At 42.4% G+C, this 25,248-nt stretch overlaps 1 protein-coding gene across 3 annotated transcripts in view; it reads left to right on the forward strand.

The window, feature by feature from the left end:
• The window catches only part of Tlk2 (tousled like kinase 2), a 123,611-nt gene that overhangs the window by 91,829 nt on the left and 6,534 nt on the right, over nucleotides 1-25,248 (forward strand). For all 3 annotated transcript variants that reach the window (XM_045158796.1, XM_045158795.1, XM_045158797.1), the window contains 6 exons: nucleotides 427-508; nucleotides 4,865-4,956; nucleotides 13,083-13,172; nucleotides 16,355-16,524; nucleotides 18,267-18,405; nucleotides 23,256-23,367. In XM_045158796.1, coding sequence (XP_045014731.1) covers nucleotides 427-508; nucleotides 4,865-4,956; nucleotides 13,083-13,172; nucleotides 16,355-16,524; nucleotides 18,267-18,405; nucleotides 23,256-23,367 — 685 coding nt within the window. The remainder of the gene's footprint in view (nucleotides 1-426; nucleotides 509-4,864; nucleotides 4,957-13,082; nucleotides 13,173-16,354; nucleotides 16,525-18,266; nucleotides 18,406-23,255; nucleotides 23,368-25,248) is intronic.

Here is a 25,248-nt window from a genome sequence, read left to right on the forward strand (position 1 = left end):
TTGCAAGCAAGTACTTTTAACTGCTTAGCCATTTCCCTAAACTTCTGTATATAGTTTTGAGATGATGAGAACATACGACTTCTGGTTAGTCTGTAGGTACCAAATAGCAGGTTGAAAAATCCCCTTCTAGTCTAATCTGTTCCCTCCTCAACTCTGTAGTAGGGCAGAAAGGGAGGGAAGTTAGGAATTCACTTGTGGCTGTTGAGACTAGCACTTACATTTTATAGCTGTTTACTGTTTGATGCAATTACTAGTACATCTTTGAACTGTTTCTTTGTACTCAGAGTTCACTGTGTTAGTATCAATTGTGAGACTATCCACAGTAGCTAGAAACAAGTGTATACTGTTTGAGATACTCCAGACATTTTGGAAATGTGGAAGACGAATTCTTGACCACAGAGTGTGACATATTCCTTGTTTTCACAGATTTAAAGATCATCCAACGTTAAATGACAGATATCTGTTGTTACATCTTTTGGGTAGAGGAGGTTTCAGTGAAGTTTACAAGGTAAGCATGAAAACTAGGTACAAAGGGTAGAGGGTTTCATTATTGGCTATAACAATATTTGAGAAAATAAAAAACATTAGTAACTATGGGTTGATATTTATAGGTTGAAATTCAAAAGCCTTAAGAACCCATATCTTTGGAAAAATTGTTTCCAATAAATTTATGTCAGTAAGCAGCTACATTATTTTAGTGTTTTGTTTGTGCTGGGGGGTAGGCAGGCTTGAGAGAAATAGTTCAGGCTGGTCTGGAGCTCATATGCGGACCTTGAACTTACAGCCATCCTTCTGCTGCAGCCTTCTGAGTGTGGAGATTTCAAACATGACCCATCATGCCCAGCTTTTACTGTTATTAAGTTATAGGAGAAATAATAAGGAAAAACAATACTGATTTCTTGGCTGTGGAACTAAAATTTTTTTGTTTTTGGTTTTGGTTTTTCCAGGTAAGGTCTTACTCTAGCCCAGGCTGGCGTGGACTTAGTCTCAGGCTGGCCTCATACTCACAGCATCCCGAGTGCTAGCATTTAGGGTGTGTGCCACCGGCCCAGCTCTGCTGATCTGTATTCTGGTTGCATCCATTTCTTTCTTGTTTACATTTGCTGGATCCAGCAAACTTACTGTGTGCCTGATGATGACTTTTAAACTCCTGCTCTTGTGCCTATACCTCCCAAGGGCTAGATTATAGGTGTGGAGCACCATACCCAGCTCTGCTAGAGTGAGATTCTACCTTGAAAAACCGAAGGGTGGGGGAGATACTGCAGAATTTGCTACATGAACCTTTTTTTAAAAAAACTTTTGTGTTTTCTTAGGTTTTATTTTTTCTTTATATTTAAAAAAATATATTTGAGGGTTAGAGAGATGGGTTAGGGGTTAAGGCATCTGCCTGTGAAGCCTAAGGACACAGGTTCAGTTCTCCAGGTCCCATGTAAGCCAGATGCACACAGTGGCTAATGTGTCTGGAGTTCATTTGCAGTGGATAGAGGCCATCCATCCTCATTCTTTCTCTAACTTTTGTTTTTTTTGAAGTAGGGTCTCACTATATAGTCCAGGCTGACCTGGAATTCACTATGTAGTCTCAGGGTGGCTTCGAACTCATGGAGATCCTCCTACCTCTGCTTCCCAAGTTCTGGGATTCAAGGCTTGCGCTACCATACCTGGTTTTTTAAAACTTCATTTATTTATTTACTTTTATTATTTGGGTTTTCCAGGTAGTGTTTCACTCTAGTGCAGGTTGTCCTGGAATTCACTATGTAGTCTCAAGGTGGCCTCAAACCCATGGTGACCCTCCTACCTCTGCCTTCCGAGTGCTGGGATTAAAGGCGTGCGCCACCACACCTGACTCCTTTTTAAAACTTTTCTGTGTGTTTCTGTGCATGGTGCATGCAGAGTCCAGAGGACATGCACAGGTACCCTACTTGGGAATGTAGAGACAGTGTCTCATATTGACTTGGAGCTTGCCAGGGAGGACAGGCTAGCTGGTGGTGACCCTCCTCCCTCTGGGAATGTAGAGACAGTGTCTCATATCGACTTGGAGCTTGCCAGGGAGGACAGGCTAGCTGGTGGGGACCCTCCTCCCTCTGGGAATGTAGAGACAGTGTCTCATAGTGACTTGGAGCTTGCCAGGGAGGACAGGCTAGCTGGTGGTGACCCTCCTCCCTCTGGGAATGTAGAGACAGTGTCTCATAGTGACTTGGAGCTTGCCAGGGAGGACAGGCTAGCTGGTGGGGACCCTCCTCCCTCTGGGAATGTAGAGACAGTGTCTCATATCGACTTGGAGCTTGCCAGGGAGGACAGGCTAGCTGGTGGGGACCCTCCTCCCTCTGGGAATGTAGAGACAGTGTCTCATATCGACTTGGAGCTTGCCAGGGAGGACAGGCTAGCTGGTGGTGACCCTCCTCCCTCTGGGAATGTAGAGACAGTGTCTCATAGTGACTTGGAGCTTGCCAGGGAGGACAGGCTAGCTGGTGGGGACCCTCCTCCCTCTGGGAATGTAGAGACAGTGTCTCATATCGACTTGGAGCTTGCCAGGGAGGACAGGCTAGCTGGTGGGGACCCTCCTCCCTCTGGGAATGTAGAGACAGTGTCTCATATCGACTTGGAGCTTGCCAGGGAGGACAGGCTAGCTGGTGGGGAACCTCCTCCCTCTGCCACCACTGCATTGTGAGTGCAGGCCTGTGCCACCAGAGTCCTGCAGTCACGCTCAGGTCCTGTAAGCGCTCGACTGATATCTCTCTAGCCCCATATTAACCTGGTTTTAAAAACATATATTTATTTATTTGCAAGCAGAGAGAGAGAAAGAGAAGACAGACAGACAGACAGAGAATGGGCACTCCAGGACCACCAGCCACTGCAAATAAACTCCAGATGCTTGTGCCCCTTGTGCATCTGGCTTACGTGGGTCCTATGGAATCAAACCTGGGTCCTTTAGCTTCGCAGGCAAATGCCTTAATCACTAAGCCATCTTTCCAGCCCCCCACCCCATATTAATCTTTTCTTTTAAGTTTTGTTTATTAATTTGAGAGCAACAGAGAGAAAGAGGGAGGGAGAGAGAGAGAATGGGCATGCCAGGGCCTCCAGACTCGTATGCCCCCTTATGCATCGTGGGTCCTGGGGAACCGAGCCTTGAACCGGGGTCCTTAGGCTTCACAGGCAAGCGCTTAACTGCTAAGCCATCTCTCCAGCCCCATATTAACCTTTTTTAAAAGAGAAAATACTTTCTAAACATTTTTTGTTTATTTGCATGTGTGGGGAGTGGGCCTCTTGCCCCTGCAAGCAAATGCCAGCTGGGTAGCTCGATAATCGAAACTGGGCAGGCAGGTTTTGCAAGCAAGCACTTTTAACCCTTGAGCCATCTTTCCAGCCCCCTTCCATACTAATCATTTTTGAAGTCTACAGTCCAATTGTATTAAATACATTTGTAGTGTCGTGGGTTACATCGATAACCCTTTCCTAATGATAACTCTTACTCCTGGACACTGGCCCCTGGTGAGCACATTCTATTCTGACTGTATTAATTGCGCTACTGCTAAATACCACATATAAGTAATACAGAATAAATCTATTTATAACCACCTTATTTCACTTAAGATAGTATCCTGGAAATTCATTCATGTTGGGCTGAAGAGAGAGTTTAGTAGCTAAGGCACTTGCCTGCAAAGCCTAAGGACTCAGGTTCAATTCCCTGGGATCTACGTAAGCCAGATGCACAAGGTGGCACATGCATCTGGAATTTGTTTACAGTAACTAGAGTCCTGGGACACCCATTCTGTCTGTTTATCTCTCTCTCCCTCAAATACACTAATGAATAAAATAAAATAAATCATTCATTTTATAGTACCTGACAATTTCCTTCTCTGTTATACATATGTACCTCGTTTTGTTGTCCATTTCATTGGTCACTTGGACTGCTTACACCTTGACTGTTGTGAATAGTGTTACTTTGAACTTTGAACTTCGGTGTGTAAATATCTTTTCAAAACTAGAAATAAGTTGGGTGTGGTTGGAGGCCGAGGTCGGAGGAGCTCAGTGAGTTCGGGGCTACCCCCACACTACAAAGTGAATTCCAGGTCGGCCTGTAAGTAATATCCTACTTTGAAAAACAAAACAAAAAATAAATTGTGCCTAAAGTGGTGGTACATACCTTTAATCCCAGTCCTCATGGAGATAGATGTAGAGGTAGGATTGCTGAGTTTGAGGCCAGCCTGAGACTACAGTGAATTCCTGATTAGCCTATGCTATAGTGAGACACTACCTCCCCCCAGAAAACAGAAACAAAACAAAAACCTTTCATTTATCTAGCATGTAAGGGTGGTACTAAAGACAGGGTTAGATTTTTTTTCTCCTCATTTATAACAAACATACTATACCAAATTATGGGTTATTTTATAAACAATCATACCAAAGAATTGTATCCTGGAGGCTTATTTTCTGTAGGAGGTTGGCAGTGTGTCCCAGAATTTTAAAAGCATGGAGTCAGTATTGAAGCACGTGACTTCCTTGTGCCAGCCAAGGGGCAAGAGACAACCTAAAGGAGATGTGGAGGGGTAATGTCCAGAAAGCGCGTTGTTGGGAAGGAGCTGTGAAGGCATAGGTTTTGTGTTTGTGGTGTTTGCTTGAGTATATTTTCTAAACCCCATGGAGCCAGTGTGTCTGGAGACTTCTAAATTATCTAATCACAAGTTTCAAGAAGATGGTTGAAACACTGAAGCAAGTATGTGATGTGTTGTCATTTGCTGCTGTTTTTATTTAATAGTGTATTTTGGATTTGTGTTGATCTGTTAAGTGGAAGCTTTAAGTCAGTTCCCTGTAATTCTTGTTAATAATGCTTATGTGGAATATAATTTATTCCTTTTCTTTATAGGCATTTGATCTAACAGAGCAAAGATACGTAGCTGTGAAAATTCACCAGTTAAATAAAAACTGGAGAGATGAGAAAAAGGAGAATTACCACAAGTAAGTGATACTGAAGTGTCTGATTTTTCCAAATTTATTAACAACTACTGTTCATGTATTATGCTAAGGGCTGGAGATGAATTTTTGTTGGTTTTATTTAATCCTGTCTCAGAAAAGTGAATATAATCTGCATATTACCAATGAGGAAAATTGATATTTATGGCATTTGAATAACCATTTAGAAGCTAAAATTAGTATTGCAATACAGACATCTGTCAATCCATCCACTACCTGTGGCCTTCACTCCCTTTCCATTGTTTCTGAAGCTAGCTACAATAAACAAACAAGGCCTCAAAATCATGGTTGTTTGCCTCTAGCAACCAAATGAACAGCACCTTAGTGCTCAGAGGACGAGACACCGGCAGCTAGGGCTGGGGAGGCTGGTGTGCCTCAGTGGTTACCCTTGACTCGCTCAGCTCCTCAGCACTGCGCCCTCGCCTGCTCCACACTGCCCCGCCAGAGCTGCAGCCTTCTCTGCCCTCGGGAGGAGCAGTTTTAGGAGGGCGATTTTTTTTTATGGAATGAGTAATTACATATGCAGCTGTGGGTTTCTTTGTTCTGCTAATGTCAGGTTTTGTCCATATCCTTTCTTAGCTTCTGAACACACTGGAGTTCATGGCTCATTTGCTTTTGGAAGCTTCAGACTTAATTTTCTACTTAAGTTCTCCACTAGGGTGTCTGTCTACTTTGTGGCAGGTACAAGTATTGAATGAGACAAGTCCTGCCCCAAAAGGTAGAGAGACAAGCCCCTTTTTATGATTGGCTGTGGAGGAGGCAACCTTCTGGGTTTTTTTCTTCGTAATCTTTAGAGGAGAAAAAAAAATTAGCTTTTGAAGTAGCATTTTAGCTGAATGATAAATCTTGAAGAAAATCAAGTATTTCTTCAATAACTAGTTGTTTGGATAAGGCAACTCTTGCTATATATATGCCTGTTACACATCAGGACCAGAAAACTCTTACACACAGAATTGGCAGTGACACTTAGTACTAAATAAGAGAAGGTTGCAGCCCTAAGAGAAAGGGGACTTGGGAAGAGGTAGGTGAAAGTCTGCTATTTGTGTTACCCACAACTGACTCCCTGTGTGTATCTAACATGACAGGCAGCTGCAGTCCAGATGCTCTTGAGGAGCAGATACATTATTATAAGTACATTCCAGTCACTTGACGTCTGAGATGAATGGCATGTAGCAATGAATGCCAGGAACACTTAAGAGAAGGAAACCACATGTTGTTTGGACAGTTTTAAATGAGAATTGCCCCCCTTGTATTGAGACTTATAATAATGGGTAGGAGTGTTGGATCAGGACATGCCTTTCTCTGCAAGTACCCTGTAGCTTACTGTGCATTTGCTACTCTAAAGAACTAGGAATCAGGGCTGGAGAGATGGCTTAGTGGTTAAGCGCTCGCCTGTGAAGCCTAAGGACCCCAGTTCGAGGCTCGATTCCCCAAGACCCACGTTAGCCAGATGCACAAGAGGGCGCATGCGTCTGGAGTTCGTTTGCAGTGGCTGGAGGTCCTGGTGTGTCCATTCTCTCTCTCTCTCTCTGTCTGTTGCTCTCAAATAAATAAACAAAAAAAAAAAATTAAAAAAATAGGAATCAAGTATGGTCAATCTTGAGAACATAGTTTCTGTGCCGGGACACACACACACACACACACACACACACACACACACACGCGCGCTTTTACATATATATATACCTGTATGAGTCTTAGAATCCAGTTTTTAGGCTGACCTTAAGAGAAGTGTTGTATTGAATACCATAGTAACTGCAGGGGTCAACTCATGTGACTCACTCAAAAAAATTATTTATTTATTTGAAAGAGACAGGTAGAGAGAGTGAGCATGAGGGCCGCCAGTCACTACAAATGAACTCCATACACATGTGCTGCTTTGTGCATTTGGTTTTACATGGGCACTGGAGAATCAAACCTAGTCCTTTGCAAGCAAGTGTCTAACTGCTGAGCCATCTCTCTTGCCCCTCATCTGACTTTTTTCCCCAACATTTTATTTCTTAGGGAGAGAGAATGGGGTGCACCAGGGCCTCAAGCCACTGCAAACAAATGGATGCATTGCTTTATGTGATACTGTGGAGTTGAACCTGGGTCTTTTAGCTTTGCTGGAAGGTGCCTTAACCACCAAGCCATCTTCAGTCCTCTCATCAATGACTTTTTTTTTCCCCTTCGAGGTAGAATCTCACACTAGCTCAGGCTGATCTGGAATTGACTATGTAGTCTTAGGGTGGCCTCGAACTTTCAGCAATCCTCCTACCTCTGCCTCCCAAGTGCTGGGATTAAAGGCGTGCGCCACCACGCCTGACTTATCAATGACTTTTGAAACAGGAGTTAAAAGTCAGACCTTGGTCCCTCCTTGACACACTTGGTAAGCAGTCTGAACCTCAGTGGCTATGGATTGGGTGGTGTTGCAGTCAGGTTCGCATTGCTGGTAGAACTTGCCCAACCAAGAGTAGCTTCTGGGGGGAAAAGAGGTTTATTTTGGCTTACAGGCTCAAGGGGGAAGCTCCATGATGTTAAAGGAAAACGATGACATGAGCAGAGGGGGACATCATCCCCTAGCCAACATCAGGTGGACAACAGGAACAGGAGAGTGTGCCAAACAATGACGTGGGGACATTTGCTATGACTCCTACAAGCTCACTGCCACAGTGTACCACCTCTAGGAGGCTTTAATTTCCAATCGCCATCAACTGAGGAGACTAGCAGTCAGGATACCTAAGTTTATGGAGGACCCCTGAATCAAACCTCCATAGGTGGGGGCTTTTTTGTTGTTTGAGCTCCTTCCTCTGCCTCCCAGGGGTTATAAATGTGCACCATTGCAAACAGCCAGCTAGGTGTCTTTCTCACATTTATGTCAGAATCACATAAGGCAAGTGAAGGGATTTTGTCCTTTGTCTAAGCTTCAGCCCTCCCCTCCCTTCTTCCAAGCAGAGATGGGCCTTTCAGGGCCTCTTGCCCTGCATATGAACCACAGCCGCATGTGCCTCTTTGTGTCTGCTTTTTCGTGGGTGCTGCCAGGCTTTGTAAGCAGGCGCCCTTAGCCACCGAGCCGCTTCCCCAGCCCTACGCGTGTAAGCAATCTTCCCGCAGAAGAGCAAGCGTAGAGCTGCCGAGACGGCTCAGCGGTTGTCAGTGGCACACTGCACGTGAGCCTGCAGTTCTTAGCACTTGTGCAAGCCTGCGTGCAAGCTAGCTCCCGGGCCTGTGATCCCAAAGGGCCTTTGACAGTGGAAGGCAGAGCTAGTGGAATCTGGAAGCTTGCAGGCCGGCTAGACTGGAGCATACACAATGGAAAAATAACCACAGGGGAGAGACCCTGTCTCAAGCAGGATGGAAGGAGAGGAGAAGCACCCTGAAGTTGTCCCCAGACCTCCACATGCGCACGTTGGCGCACACCTGCCCATATACGCAAACATGCACATCATTCATAGCCACAGTTATATTGTACCATGCACACACATAAAAAACCAAGCATTTAAAATATCTGAGCATCTATCTTCCTATAAGAGTGTAAAAATAATTGAGCTTATTAACTTCTCCCGCTTTCTTATTAGCCTCTGTTTTTAATGCTTTTCATCCTGTGGATGTTGGGTGGGGTGTTGAGTGTGTGAAGGACGCAGACCTGTCATCACCTTACTGGTGAAGGACAAGCGGCCGGCTGTGAGCTGACACACTGAGGGTGCTGCTTTGGGACCCGGCAAATCTCCTTAGGTGGAGGATGTTAACATTTGCTGGTTGCTTGTTTGAGGTGGAGTTTTACTCTGCAGCCCAGGTTGGTCTGGAACTTAGTATGTATTCCATGCTGGCTTCGAACTCATGGCAAACCTCCTGCTCTAGCTCCTGAGTGCTAGGATTATAGGTGTGCACTACTGTGCCCAGCCTAGGTAGTAAAGACACTTTCTCCGATTCTTTTCTTGCCTTTAGTTTCACTTGCATTCCATACCTAAGATTGGTCTCTACTTTGAAGTGCACAGAATGAAAAAGTTAAACCAAAAGGGCAGATAAATCACAGTTTAAAAGTTTGCTCATCAGAGCTGTCTTGGACAACCTGTGGTCCATAGGTTTCTAAGCTTTTTTTTTTCCTTTCTCTCTTTTGTTTGTTTGTTTTTCTAGAGAGGGTCTCACTCTAGCCCAGGGTGATCTGGAATTCACTTGTAGTCTCAGAGTGGTCTTGAACTCATGGTGATCCTCCTACCTCTGCCTCCTGAGTGCTGGGATTAAAGGTAACTGTGCCCAGCTCTTTTTTTAAATTTTAACTCAACATTTTATTTTGCCAAATATATTAGTACATTGAATGCTGATACATTAAAAAAGACAAATATGGGGATGGGCAGATGACTTAGCAGTTAAGGTGCTTGCCTGCAAAGCCAAAGGACCCAGACTTGATTCCCCAGGACCCAAGTAAGCCAGATACACAAGGTGGCACATGTGTCTGGAGTTCGATTATAATGGCTAGAGGCCCTGGCACACCCATTCTCTCCCTCTGTCTGCCTCTTTCCCTTTCTGTGTAATAAACAAATTGTGTGTGTGTGTGTGTGTGTATGGTTTTTTTTTTTTTTTTTAAGACAAATGTGGAGCTATTTTGGTGACACAAAGGGTTTGAGCCACAGGTGTGTGTGCTCAGTGCCCTTAGGAATGGAATGCAGTGACAGCAAAGTCAGAGCTCAGGAGCTAGGACCTGGGCTCCTCACATAGCATGTGTCTTGACACTTTTGAGCCTTGGTGCCGGCCTGTCTTTTCTCTGCAGAAAGACATAATGATGAAATTAAACATTAGAAGCAACAAACATTTCCCAAAATAGCATTTTGAAAAGTAAGCCCAAAGTTTCCATTGGGGAAAACCACATGTAATTATGTGTTTACTATTCCTCCCTCCCTCATTTTCCCAACTTTTTTCTTTGGCCTTTAAAAAGTATGCTATTTATTTAAGAAGCAGAGACAGGAGGATGAGGATGAGAATGAATGCCTGAGCCTGTAGTCAGTGCAAATGAACTCCAGATCCATATGCCATCTTGAGCATCTGGCTTTATGTGGGTCCTGGGGAATCTAACCCAGGTCTTTTAGGCTTTTCAGGCCATCTCTCTAGCTCTGACCTTCTTTTGGTTAAATGCTTGCTGGTTTTTTTTTGTTGTTGTTGTTTTTTGGTAGAGTCTCACTGTAGCCCAGGCTGACCTGGAATTCACTGTGTAGTCTCAGGGTGGCCTTGAATCCATGGTGATCCTCCTACCTCTGCCTCCCAAGTGCTGGGATTAAAGGTGTGTGCTACCACACACATCTTGCTTTGTGTGTTTGATATGTCAGAATGTACAGTTTCATGACCCACCACTTTTTTTTAGTTGTGTCTTATACTTAGAAAGTTTCTCTTTTTTGACTGTTGCCTTACAACAAAACACCTCAAATTAAATGGTGCTTAATTTCGTTTTTTTCTTTTTTTGATTGAGACAAGCTCAGCAGACTAGCCCCCGCCTTTTTTTTAGGAGAGAGAGAACTGGCATGACAAGACCTCACCATTGAAATAGAACTCCAGATGCTTATGCCACATAGTGGGTACGTGTGACCTTGTGCTTGCCTTACCTTTGTGAGGAGAGATCTGGAGAGAGATCAAACATGAGTCCTTAGGCTTCACAGGCAAGCACCTTAACTGCTAAGCCATTTCTCCAGCCCATAGCCTTTTTTTTTTAAATGAGAGAAAATTGGCCCAAGAGGGCCTCCAGCTACTGTAATTGAATTCTAGATGTATGTGGCACATGCACATGTGCAGATTTGCAACTGCGTCACTTTGTGTGTCTGGCTTATGTGGGATCTGGAGAGTCAAACTTGGGTCCTTATGCTTCACAGTCTAGTGCCTTAACCACTAAGCCATCTCTCTAGCACTGCTTCATTTCTTAAAACAATTGTATGTTACTTTTTTTATAAATAAGTACTTTTGAAAAATTATTAGTAATGATATTGTATAAGTGTGCTCTATTGTTGTTCATAGTCTTATTTTAAACTTAAAAGAGCTTTTTTGGGGGATGAAGAGATGGCTTAGGAGTTAAGGTTCCATTCCTCAGGATCCATGTAAGCCAGATACACAAGGTGGCACATGCTTCTGGAGTTCATTTGCAGCAGCTGTCTCTTTTCTTCTCTCTCTCAAATAAAATTAATTTTCTAAAAAGTGCTTTTTACTGGGCATGGTGGCACATGCCTTTAGTCTTAGCACTCAGGAACAGAGGTAGGAACATTGCTGTGAGTTTGAGGCTATCCGGAGACTACACAGTGAATTCCAGAGTGAGACCTTACCTCGAAAAATCAAACAAAAAAACAAAGTGTTTTTTTTTGTGTGTGTGCATGTGTGTGTATGTGAGGGATATGCATTTGTGCACCTGTGTGTGGAAGCCAGAGGTCAAGTTGGGGTATATTCCTTAGTCACTTTCTACCTTATTGATTGAGACAGTGTCTGTTGTTGAACTTGGAGCTCAGTTTGACTAGACTAATCAGCATGACCTGGGGATCTGAACTCAGATTCTCATACTTGTGTGGGCAAGTATTTTACTAACTATACCATTTCCCCAGTCTCCAGCAAACGACTTTTTAAAAATTATGTTAAGCCATTTATCTTGGCACATGTCTGTAATCTCAGCACTTTGGAAGAGTTAGAAGGATTACTACACATTTAAGGCCAGTTTGGTCTACACAGTATGTTCCAGGCCATCCAGGGCTACATAACATAGTTAGACCCTGTCTTGAAAAGCAAAGATTTTGCCGGGCATGATGGTGCACACCTTTAATCTCAGCACTTGGGAGGCAGAGGTAGGAGGATCACCATTCAAGGCCACCCTGAGACTACATAGTGAATTCCAGGTCAGCCTGGACTACAGTAAAACCCTACCTTGAAAAACAAACAACAAAAGAAAGCAAAGAGTATCTATGAGAGATTGGTTCCTATGCCTTCATTGTTATCAAAGTCCGTAAATCCCATCTATAAAATGGCATAGCATACTCTAGTGTAAATACTGTATAAATTATTTTAGTCTGCATGTTGAGTACACATACATTTTTCCCTACATATTTTGATCCACAGTTAGTTGAATCTACAGATAGAGCTGACTATATGTGTGCCTAACTTTACTTTTGTAGAAAATGGGAATTTTCAGGGCTGGGCCCCAGTGGGTTAAATGCTTGCATAGGGTCTAAGTTTGGATCACCGGAACTTACATAGCTGCTGGGCATGGTGGTATATGCCTATGATTCTAGTACTGGAGACACACAGATGGAGTCCCTGGGGCTCGTGGCTAGCTAGTCTCAAGCAGGTCTAAGTTTAGTGAGATACCCTTCCTCAAAGCATAAGGTAAGACAGTTGGTATTGACCTGTGTTCTCCACATGCACACATACAAAGAATTTTATAATTTCAGGTTTTCTGTGAAGTTCTCATTATCTTAAAAAAAATAAAGCCAATGACACCTTAAATTTATGTATAAATAGTAAGATTTTAAAAATAAATAACTTGGGCTGGAGGGATGGCTTAGCTGTTAAGGCATTTGCCTACAAAGCCAAAGGACCCATGTTCGATTCCCCAGGACCCACGTTCGATTCCCCAGGACCCACGTTAGCCAGATGCACAAAGGGGCGCACGCATCTGGAGTTCATTTGCAGTGGTGGGAGGCCCCGGTGCATCCATTCTCTCACTCTCCTTCCCTCTTTCTCTGTCAAATAAATAAATAAAGATAAAAATATTTTTAAAAATAAAGAACTTCCAGTTGATTTATGTAATCAGTTACTTAATGCAAGTAGTTTACGAGCTAAATTTGGCTCGTTTGATGGAACCTCAGGGCATAAACATGCCTAGATAGGAAGTATCTCTTTAGAGGAGAAAAAAAGGTGTGGTTGTCTTAGAAGGATTTTGAACAGGATAAAAGATCAACATTTGTTTATTTAGCAAATATGTGCTATTTTATTTCCTCAGTGACTTGGTACATACCATTAGAGAAAGTAGGATGAGGAAGGGGCTTAGGTGAGTGTGAGTAGAATGAATATGCACAAATGGTAGAGAAATAAGAGTTTAAGAGTGCTTTCAAGAGCTCGAAAGCAGGACAGGTGCCTTGCTAATTTTCTGTTCTGTTTTACAGACATGCATGTAGGGAATACCGGATTCACAAAGAACTGGATCATCCCAGAATAGTTAAGCTATATGATTACTTTTCACTGGACACTGACTCGTAAGTCCTCTGACATTTTACTTCACCTCATTTTCTTGGGAGTATCAAGTACTCATGGAATAGAGCTTAAATCTAAGTCTAGGAAATGATCTTTGTGGGAACAAAATTTATTAATTTATGGGCAAATGATTATATTTAATTTATATTGGGCCATCCACACATCTCTTGTTCAGTGGATATGCACATTTACTTGTACACTAGTAAATTTATAACAACTAATTTGACCAGGAGATTTGTGGGGCTGATCTGCAGTGAATCCCTATATAATATAAATTTCTGCTATGTTAAATTTTGGGCTACCAATTTAAAAACAAGGAGCTTCATGAATTATAATTCACATCGTATGCATTTCACCCATTTACAGTACACAGTAGTTTTTCATGCACCACCGATAGTACAACCATCATGCAAGCCATTTTAGGCCATTTTCACGGCCTCAGAAGAAAGCCAAACCATTTACCATGTCCCTCTATTATACTGTCCTTCTCCCTAAGCAGTTATCACTGTCACTTTAGATTCTCTGTTCTGGACCTTGGCATCTGTGGAATCATGTAGCAGTACATGGTCCTTTGTGACAGGCTTATTTTACTTAGTATTATGTTTATTGAGGGTCATTCATATTGTAGAGGATGTATCTATTTCATCTCTTTTTATAACAAATAACATTTTTTGTTTGTTTGTTTTTGTGTTTTGTGTGGCTTTTTGAGATAAGTTCTCATTCTAGCCCAGGCTGACCTGGAACCCACTCTCTAGTCCCAGGCTGGCCTCAAACTCACAGTGATTCTCCTTCCCCTACCTTCCAAATGCTGGGATTAAAGGTGTGCACCATCATGTCCCCCAAATAACATTTTGTTGTAAGGATTTACCACAGTATATTCATTTGTCCTACAAATAATTTGCTAACCAGCTCACAGAATTCCTGAAAGCGTGGTCAGGTTGGTACTCACATGCCAGTGACACAGCCCAGTGAACAGAAACGCTTGAAGAAATCGCTCTGCACTAGAGGCTCATTAACCTTACAGGCCTTGTAAGAAGTACAGTGTCACATTATTCTAGGAAAAGATCATCTGGCACAAATGATGTCAGGGGTCAGTGCTACAGGTTGAAATGCAGGTTCATAGGCCTAGAGGATCTCGAGCCAGAAGAGGTCTCAGGGTCCTATGGACCACATGTATTCCAGGATAACTATGAATTCAGTTGAACATATTTGTGAATGACAACATCATATTGCAACATTAGAAGGTTGGATATGCCTCCTCTGAAGTTTCTATCTTTATTTATAAGCTGATGAGCATTTTTGTATTTTGAAACTGTTTCTTTGTCCAATCAGGAGACCATATTTTAGCTCTGGTCTGTAGATGTACCCTAGCCTCCTAGGTTGATTCCAGGAGTTTTGGTCTATTTAGTAAGTAGCTATCTCAAACATCTATTCCATATATAGAAATTTCCCATAAAGACCATATTCCCTTTAGAAACATGACTTGTCTCTTCCATGTGCTCAAGGCTTTTTATTTATTTATTTTATTTATTTATTTTGAGAGAGAGAAAGAGGCAGAGAGAGAGAGAGAAAAAGAGAGAGAGAGAGAGAGAGAGAATGGATTTGTCAGGGCCTTAGCTGCTGCAAATGAACTCGAGACCATGTGCGTCCCCTTGTGTGCATGTGTGACAATGCATGCTGCATCACTGTGTGTCTGGCTATGTGGGTCCTGGAGATCTGAACATGAGTTCTTAGGCTTTTCTGGCAGTCATCACCTCTCCAGCCTGCTCATATATGTTTTTGAGTATGGCTCAGAAAAATAGTGAGAGTATCATGTCACCTGGTCAGGTCTCCACAGACTAGTGTTACTGCTGCTTTAAGTAGATTCCTTGAATGATAGATTGACTCCCCTGTGAAATATAAGTACTAGCACTGTTTCAAAAATAAATGTCATGACTTAGATTATGTTTTGCTTTGAATTATATATACACTTGAGTGTGGTAAATTGAGTTGGTTTCATACTGTTCTTGTTGTATTCTAAGTGCTAGCATGCCCTGTTGTTTAGCTTATAATTCTGTAAGATATATGTGCTCACAGTCAGTTGCAGTGCTATTTGAAGTTCAGTCTGTAGTTGCCAACAAGCCTTTAGGGTTAGTCCTTATGTGCTTGCTCTTCCTTACATTGGGGGTTTGGCTTTTACAATCTGTGCTTGCTAGGCTCGGGTGTCATTTGGTGTCCATTTGGGTTCAGCTGGTGGGTAAGAACACAGTCTAGCTTCACTTATTGACCTGTGTTCTAGTTGTACCCACTGACTCTTTGGCCTTAGGGTGTTAATAGCTTCCTGGTATAGCTTCTCACTGGTAGTCTCACTGAGCAGTTTTGTATGTCTCAAGTCTTCCATCTGTGAATGAAAACCTCCCCTCTGTCTTCAATACTCAAGTGGTTTTTGTTTCCTTGAATTCTGACTAACTGACCCACATTGTCCCAACCTAGAATAATTCATTGGTCTCAGGGATATTCAGTCACTTCAAGAAGGTTTATACCAGCCGGGCGTGGTGGCGCACGCCTTTAATCCCAGCACTCGGGAGGCAGAGGTAGGAGGATCACCGTGAGTTCAAGGCCACCCTGAGATACAGAGTTAATTCCAGGTCAGCTTGGACCAGAGTGAGACCCTACCTTGAAAAACCAAAAAAAAAAAAAAAAGAAGGTTTATATCAGTTTATAGCACCTTGAAAGATACATGAGCCACAGTGCTCCCACTGGTATGTATTTTAAATGTGGTGGTTTGTGATGTATTGACATAAGTGAAGAACAAGAACCCATACACTTAATAACACAAATAAGCCAAACTCTCAGAGACACAGTATGCAAACAGTTCTTAGAACTTGGGCAAACCCTAAATTCATCCACAGTGTAAGCACTCAAGGTTATGTAAAGTGTAAGGAGAACCCTGTAAATGTGCATGTGATACAGGCATTCATAGGAGACTCTGCCGAGATGTCTTGCTCACATTATAATTCTTGTTGGTGTTCTTCAAAAATCTATGCCATTGTGAACTTCATCACAGCTAATGCTAATGTGGAGCTTACAGCAGCTCTTCTGTGAACCCTGTGGCAAATAATAGAAGATTGAGAACCTCTGGCTGCTTTTAGCTAGGATGGCTTTAATCTGTTTCTTACATGTTGGTTTTGTCACGCGTCTTCAGGTTTTGTACAGTATTAGAGTACTGTGAGGGAAATGATCTGGACTTCTACCTGAAACAGCACAAATTAATGTCCGAGAAAGAGGCGCGGTCCATCATTATGCAGATTGTGAATGCTCTAAAGTACTTAAACGAAATAAAACCTCCCATCATACACTATGACCTCAAACCAGGTATGTCTCATCTAGGAGTCAGCATGGGTGACTCTTCGGTATTTTAAGTGGTTTTTAATTTTATCAAGTCAAAGAATTTGACTAGCACCAAAAGACCAAACTTCTGATTATAGATTGCCTGGGTAGGTGTGGGAAGAAAGGTTTCCTGAACTGTCCAGTGCTATGCTTAGGTGCGGGGGTGGGTTGGATTAAATTCTTCAGAGAAGCAGTGTCTTTGTCTGCTGAGCCAGGGCGATTCAACCCCCTTAAGAAACCACTGTCCTGGCAAGTTCTGTTTTGTTTTTTCCCATTACTCATACTACGTAGCAGTTCCTGTCCTCCAAGACTCTTGATAAGTGCATGTATGCTTCTCATTTCCTTAAATTCCAAACAGTGTTCTTTTTAAGGTGGCTTTCACCAGCTTACTGTGGGTGTTACCAGGGTGGTTCCCATTTCCTCCTGGTAAGGTTGAGTTGTTAACTTTGCTTTACTCTCTTGCTGACTACATAGTACCACTTATCTACATACCTCACCATTCACTGTTCTTTACATTTTATTTTTAATTTATTTGAGAGAGAGAAAGAGATAGTGAAATAGGAAGGTAGGCCTCTAGCCACTGAAAACGAACTCCACATGCATGATCCCTCTTGTGCATCTGGCTTATTTGGGTCCTGCAGAATCCAACCTGGGTCCTTTAGCTTTGCAGGCAAGTGTCTTAACCACCAAGCCATCTCTCCAGCCCTCACTATTCTTTAATGTTTTGTTCTGATATAGTTGACATGACTGCATAATCCTTTATTATGAAGGGATTAAAAAAAAGATTTCTATTATCTGGGCGTGGTGGTGCATGCTTTTAATCCCAGCACTTGGAAGGCAGAGGTAGGAGGATTGCTGTGAGTTCGAGGCCACCTTGAGATGACATAGTGAATTTTAGGTCAGGCTGAGCTAGAGTGAAACCCTACCTCAAAAACAAAAGAAAATATTTTAATTTTTTATTTGTAAGCAGTGAGATACAGAGAGAAGAAAGAGAATGGGTGCACTAAAGCCTCCAGCCACTGAAAATGAACTCTAGACACATGTGCCACGTTGCACACCTGGCTTTACATGGGCACTGGGGAATGTAACCCACATCATTAGGCTTCATAGGCAAGCACCTTAACTGCTGAGCCATCACTCCTGCCCAATGAAGGGTGGTTTTGTTTTTTAAAGATGGTTGCTTGTTTGATCTGTTTTAACACTTTTCTGCCATAGGTGGCGCTATGGTACCATCTTTGGTTCCCAAGCATGTTTTCTTTGTTTTATCTTCCTTCCCAAAATTACTTGTCTGAACAGAGTGGTATAAAGATCTCACTGAAAGTTGCCAAAAAATTTCCAGTGCTCCCAGTGGGTTTGGCACATTAAACAGGTGATTCTTTGAAAACAGAAGCTTCTAGCAGACATGGAGGACTCCCCTACCATCTAGGGTTATAGGGTTAGATTGCTTTATTCTAAAGATTTAGAGCTTAGTTCCTTTCTTGTCTGTCTTTTTTTTTTTTCTTTTTGCGGGGGATTGTGGGGAGAATGGTCATGCCAGGGCCCCTGCCCCTGCAAACGAACTCCAGATGCATGTGCCACTTTGTGCATCCAGCTGTATGTGGGCACTGGGGAATTGAACCTGGGTTGTTAGGCTTTGTAGGCAAGCTTCTTAACTACTGAGCCATCTCTCTAGCCTGTCTTTTAATAAGGAGGTTTCTTCTTGTTCATGTAGAATTTTATCATTTTAGGTAATATCCTTTTAGTAAATGGTACAGCATGTGGAGAGATAAAAATTACAGATTTTGGTCTTTCCAAGATCATGGATGACGATAGCTACAATTCAGTGGACGGCATGGAGCTAACATCACAAGGTGCTGGGACTTACTGGTATGTATCCCAGAGGTCTGTCAGCTTGGCTGGGGAGACATGATTCCACAGTACTCAACCCTTGGTAATTAACAATTGAATTCCTATATATTATCTACTGAGGCAATACCATAACTATCTTTTAGTAACTTGACCCTTTGTATTAATTTGTCTTATTTTTTTCTTTCCTTTCTTAAAAAATACTTTTGAGAGAGAGCTTGTGTGTGGCTGAGTTTTTGAGATGTATAGTTCCTCTCCAGTGTACAGAATGAGATTGCTCAAAAACATTGGTTTCTTTGAGGTAGGATTTCATTCTAGCTCAGGCTGACCTGGAATTCACTATGTAGTCTCAGGGTGGCCTCAAACTCATAGCGATCCTCCTACCTCAGCCTCCTAAGTGCTGGGATTAAAGGCACGTGCTACCATGCCTGGCTGCCTGTTTGTTTGTTTTTGTTTTGATTTGTTTTAATATATTTATTTGCAAGCCAAGCAAGAATATGGGCATGCCAGGGTCTCTTGTCAGTCCAAACAAACTCTAGATGAATGTGCTACTTTTGTGTATCTGGCTTTATGTAGGTAATAGGAAATTGAACTTGGGGCCTCCAGGAATTGCAAGCGCTTTTAGCCACTGAGCCATTTCTCTAGCCCCAGTTCTGAATTACTAACTGTGCAAGTAGAGGCCTCTCCCTCCATGGGTTCATGGGATGGAGGATTTGTTTCTAGAATTGCTTAAGGATGGTGGGCTGCCAAGAATTAAGGAGTTGTGGAGATCAGGATGGAAGAGACAAAACCACAGCACCAATGAAATCTTGTCATTGCAAATAAACTCTAGACGAATGCACCAATTTGTGCGTTTGGTTTTACCTAGGTACTGAGAAATTGAACCCTAGCAGACAGACTTTGTAATCAAGTGGGTTTAACTACAGAGCCATCTCCCCAGCCCATTTTGTGAAATTTGTACAGGGAAAAGTGAGAACAATCTACCAGAAGTTATTCATGTCTGGCAATGTTCTACAAGGTTTTGAGGCATACTTCTTCCTATCATCTGCTATCACCCTTCTTCCCCAAACTACTTTACCCCGGATGGCTCTGGCCTCCCATTCCTATGAGCATTCCTTTTCCTACTGTTGATCTTTTCACTAGTGCTTTTGACAGTGAAACCCATAAAGCTTATCTGTGTCCAGAGATGACTTTGTGATAGTAGAAGTGTGTTAACAAAATCTTATACACAGCCGCATCTTGTCTTGTGTGGTTCTAAACCTGTAAAACCTCCATAACACTAAAGGAGGGAGAGTTAACAGGGTATTAGATCCTAGGATTGAGGGTTAACTCACTTGCTTTTGGGACTAGAGGGCCTGTGCTTAGCATGATATTATCTAGGAATATGGGTCTCAATGAGGAAGCAGACAAGGGAAAGGGACGTGCCATTCATGCAGAATGGGTGGTATCCTCCTCAGTTGTTCATGCTGTATTCTCTTTCTTGCTCCTCATTGCTGGTGGAGATAGTGCTTACAGTTAAGAATCAGTCCCTAAATTAAAACTTTGAAATTCTAGGTTTGAAACAGAAGCTGCATTTAAAGTATTTACTCACTGTGGTGGTTGTTGTGAGTTAGTGTTCCTGTCACTAAGTGAAAAATGCATGCTATTGGTAATTTAGGAAAGGTTTGTCTATACCTCTGCTTTTTTTTTTTTTTTTTTTCCCCCCCTGAGGTAGGACCTCGCTCTAGCCCAGGCTGACCTGGAATTCACTATGGAGTCTCAGGGTGGCCTCCCTCCAAGTGCTGGTATTACAGGCATGTGCCACCACGCCCAGCCTACCTCAGCTATTTAAATTCATTAGAACTTGGATATGAGTTTTGTGTTGGATAGCATGGATTTTTTAAAATTTTTATTTATTTGAGAAAGAGGGTGAAGACAAAGATGGGGTGGGGAGAGAATGGGCATGCCAGGGCTTCTAGCCAATGCAAACAAATTCCAGATTCATGCTTAATGTCTGTACTGGGGAATTGAACCTGGGCCCTTTGGCTTTGCAGGCAAATGCTTTAACTCCTAGACAGTGTCTTTACATTCTAAAAATCTTGCTAACATCAGTTTGGAGATAGAGAGATGGCTCATTGGTTGAGAGCACTGCCTGTGCAAGCAGGACCCACATGAACAGCTGGGTGTGACCATATGCAAGTCTGTAACTCTAGTCCTTTGGGGAACAGAGACCCAAGAATCACCAGAGCTCCCAAAAATAATTTATTTTATCTCATTTTATTTTTTGGTTTTTTGAGGTAGGATCTCACTCTTGCGCAGGCTGACCTGGAATTCACTATGTAGTCTTAGGGTGGCCTCAAACTCACATAGATCCTCCTACCTCTTCCTCTCGAGTGCTAGGATTAAAGGCGTACGCCATCACACCTGGCTCATGCATTCTTAATTGAATGTTTCTTACTAATCCTAAAGCTTGCCATTTAAAATAAAAATTTAATATTATTATTTTTTTGCAGCTGGGTGTGGTGGTACCTTCAAACCTTTTTTTTTTTTTTGAGGTAAAGTTTCACTCTACCCCAGACTGACCTGGAATTCACTACGTAGTCTAAGGGTGACCTTGAATTTATAGCAGTCCTCCTGTCTCTGCCTCCCCAGTGCCGGGATTAAAGGCATGTGCCACCATGCCTGGCTCTCACCTTCAAACTTTTAAATTAAAATTTTTATACCAAGAACACAGCACAGTCCAAAATACAGATTTTCTACAAAATGGATTTTGTCAGCATGAATCTGCAGAAACTGATCTGTTTTCTGGAAAATTCTGCCTTCCAGCTGTGTTGTGCCTAGGACTCCAGCTATATTTATTTGGTTTCTTAAATGTCCAGATATACTTACCCTGCATACCAGACAATTTGGTACAGCCTATTGTACCCTTGGTTCTTTGGAGACTATTGGTGAGGAGGGAAGGAATTTAGATAAGGATGGAGTTGTACTAACAACTGTTTTCTGTGGGGTTTGCTACACTGTTTTCAAGTAAACCCCATCATTCTTATTATTATTATTATTATTATTATTATTATTATTATTATTATTGGAGGAGCATTAGGTAGAGAGAGAATTGGCATGCCAGGGCCTTCAGCCATTGCACTTGAACTCCAGACATGTGCACCACCTTGTACACATGTGTAGCTTTACATACTTTTGTCACTTTGTACATCTGGCTTATGTGGGATCTGTAGAGTCAAAAATAGCTCCTTGGGCTTTGCAGGCATGTGCCTTAACCACTAAGCCATCTCTCCAGTTGGATCCCCTTCACTTTTAACATAGGAATTATTTGTGGTAGCTGGGCACAGTGGTACACGCTTTTAATCCCAGCACTTGGGAGACAGAGGTAGGAGGATCACCATGAATTCAAGGCCACCCTAAGACATAGAGAATTACAGGTCAGCCTGGGCTACAGTGAGACCCTGCCTTGAAAAACCAAAAACAAGAATAGTTTTTGGTAAAGATTTCCAAAAGATTTACTATAAGAAGGCATAATACTCTTAAAGATCTATACTAGTGTGGGCGCGGTGGCACACACCTTTAGTCCCAGCACTCGGGAGGCAGAGGTAGGAGGATCACCGTGAGTCCGAGGCCACCGTGAGACCCCATAGTGAATTCCAGGTCAGCCTGAGCTACAGTGAAACCCTACCTTGGGGAAAAAAAAAAAAAAAAAGGTCTGTATTAGGTCCTAAATCCATCTTGACTTTAAGACATTTATTAATTTTAGGAGTTAAAGGTGTTGCTCAGTGGAGGTCCTGGTTCAGTCTTCAATATCCACAAAAAAAAAATTTAAATAATTAATTTACTAATGGAGTGGGCAGGCAGATAGAGAATGGGCATTCCAGGGCCTCCAGCCACAGCAGACGTAGTTCAGCTTTATGTGCCACCTTGTACGTGTGGCTTATATGGATACTGGGGAATTGAACTTTGGTCCTTAGGCTTACAGGCAAGTACCTTAGCTGCTAAGCCATCTCTCCAGCCTTCCCCTATCCCCAAATTTTTATTTTGGAAAAAAATTTTTTTTTTCTTTCGAGCTAGGGTCTCACTCTAGCCCAGATTGACCTGGAATTCACTATGGAGTCTCAGGGTGGCCTCAAACTCACGGTGATCCTCCTACCTCTGCCTCCCGAGTGCTGGGATTAAAGGCATGCGCCACCACGCCCAGCTAGGAAAATTCTTATTTAGATGCCATGAAAAGAATTCCTATCATTTATAGCATTATATGATTTATTGTTGAAACTATCAAAAAAGATAATTCTTTGTTTAGTGTCCCCAATTTTTTTTTTTTGGTAAATTTTTATTTATTTATTGCGTGTGTGCACATGTACCAGCATCTCTTGCTGCTATAAACTAATGCCTGTTTGGCTTTACATGGGAGGCTGGAGATTTGAATCCTGGGCCAACAACTTTTGCAAGCACTTTAATCAGTGTGCTATCTCCCCAGCCTCTCCTCCTTTAAAAACTTGCTGAGGGCTGGGTATGTAGCTCCAAGGTAGGAAGTATACCTACCATACATGAGGACTGAGTGTGGTTCCTAGTCCCCCACTACCATCACCACAAAACTTGTTGAATGATACTTGAATTAAATACAGCCCTGGGTAAGGAGGCTGGAGGATAAATGAACTAGAAGTTGGGGAATATTTTCCTGTCTCTGTAGATTGAGAAATACATTTTAATGCCCTATTGAGGACATTGCCACCTCCCTGGGAATTCATTTGCTTGCATGTTTCTTAAGCTGATGGTTAGAACCCAGGTATTTCTATTTATAGCAAGGTCTTTTGTTTCACTTTTAATGTATATATCTTAGATTTATATATTCACTTTTCTAAGCATTTTATTTCTGTTATACCTAGGTATTTACCACCAGAGTGTTTTGTGGTTGGAAAAGAACCACCAAAGATCTCAAATAAAGTTGATGTCTGGTCAGTGGGTGTGATCTTCTACCAGTGTCTTTATGGAAGGAAGGTAAGGAAGACTGGTGATGTCTGGGTGGCACACATACACAGTACCTCAGTATGGATTGTTGGAATTGAGCATCGGAATCCTGAAAGTAGCAGTTTAAAGATAATGCAAACTTAAGAATACATGTTTCATGCATAACAACAAATTCTAAACTGGAGGATAACTCGTCAAGTCTCCTGGGCCATTGAACATGCATTTTACTTTTTCAGTTATAATAATATATGAATATGGATTGACATGAAATAGGGTTGGATTTTTGTATGTTTGGTTGTTTTTGTTTTCTTCTTCTTCTTCTATTAATATGTGTGTGGGCATTCATCTGCCAAGCACATGTGTGGAGGTAGGGGATAGCCTTGAGGTGTTAGTTTCCTTCTACGGTGGAGGCAGGCTCTCTCATTGTTTACCACTGGAAAGGCTGGACTGGCTGGCCTTTGAGCTTAGGGATTCTCCTCACTCCACCTCCATTTCCTTCAGTGCATTAGGGTTATAAATGTGTGCACACCGTGCATCTAGCTTTTTATATAGTGCTAGGATCTGAATGCCAGACTTGTGTAACAAGCACCTTTAACCACTGGGCCATTTCTCAAGCCCCTTGATTGATTGATCGGTTGATTGATTAGGTTTTCTGAGGTAGGGTCTTGTTGTAGGCCAGGATGACCTGGAATTCACTATGTAGTTTCAGGCTGCCTCTAATTCACAGCGATCGCCCGAGTGCTGAGATTTAAAGGCGTGCACCTCCATGCCTGGCTACTAATTTTTTGAAGCTTAGCCTTGCTATATAGATCTGGTGGGACTGGTACTCATTTAGTTCAGGCTGACTTTGAATTCATGGCAATCCTTCCTCAGCCTCCTGAGTGCTGAGATTACAAATACATACCATGGGATGGAGAGATGGCTCAGCAGTACTTGCCTGCAGAGCCTAACAAGCCATGTTCAGTTCTTCAGTACTCATGTAAAGCCAGATGCACAAGGGGGCACATGTGTCTGGAATTTGTTTGCAAGGACTGGAGGCCCTGGTGCATTCATACACACACACACACACACACACACACACACACACACACACACTTTCTCTCTATCTCTTCCTTATTCATTCTCTCTTATCTCTGCTTATAAATAAATAAATAATTTTGTTGTTTATTTTTATTTATTGATTTGAGAGTGACAGAGAGAGAAAGAGAATGGGCGAGCCAGTGGCCTCCAGCCGTTGCAAACGAACTCCAGACATTAGCGCCCCCTTGTGACATCTGGCTAACATGGGGTCTGGGGAATAGCCTCAAACCGGGGTCCTTAGGCTTCACAGGCAAGCGCTTAACCGCTAAGCCATCTCTCCAGCCCTAAATAAATGAATTTTTTTAAGTACATACCAGAGCCGGACATGGTGGTGCACGCCTTTAATCCCAGAACTTAGGAGGAGGCAGAGGAGGGTAATCTCTGTGAGTTCAAGGCCACCCTGAGACTACATAGTGAATTCCAGGTCAGTTTGAGCTAGTGTGAAACTCTACCTTGAAAATAAAGAGTACATACCACATCCAGTTGGAGATATTTTGTGTGTGTGTGTGTGTGTGTGTGTGTGTGTGTGTATAATATTTATTTATTTATTTAAGCGAGAAAGAGGAGGGAGAGAGAATGGGCATCCCAGGGCCTCCAGCCACTGCAAACAAATTCCAGATGCAAGTGCCCCCTTGTGCATTTGGCATACATGGGTCCTGGAGAGTCAAACCTGGATCCTTTAGCTTTGCAGGCAAACATCTTAACTGCTAAGCCATGTCTCCAGCCCTGGAGATACTTTTTTTAAGTGAGCAGTTGTCCCAAGAGCTATTCTTTTTTTTTTTTTTTTTTAATTTTTATTTATTTATTTGAGAGCGACAGACACAGAGAGAA

The sequence above is a fragment of the Jaculus jaculus genome, chromosome 9 (genome assembly GCF_020740685.1).
Source record: "Jaculus jaculus isolate mJacJac1 chromosome 9, mJacJac1.mat.Y.cur, whole genome shotgun sequence".
In the NCBI taxonomy this organism is placed as follows: domain Eukaryota; kingdom Metazoa; phylum Chordata; class Mammalia; order Rodentia; family Dipodidae; genus Jaculus; species Jaculus jaculus.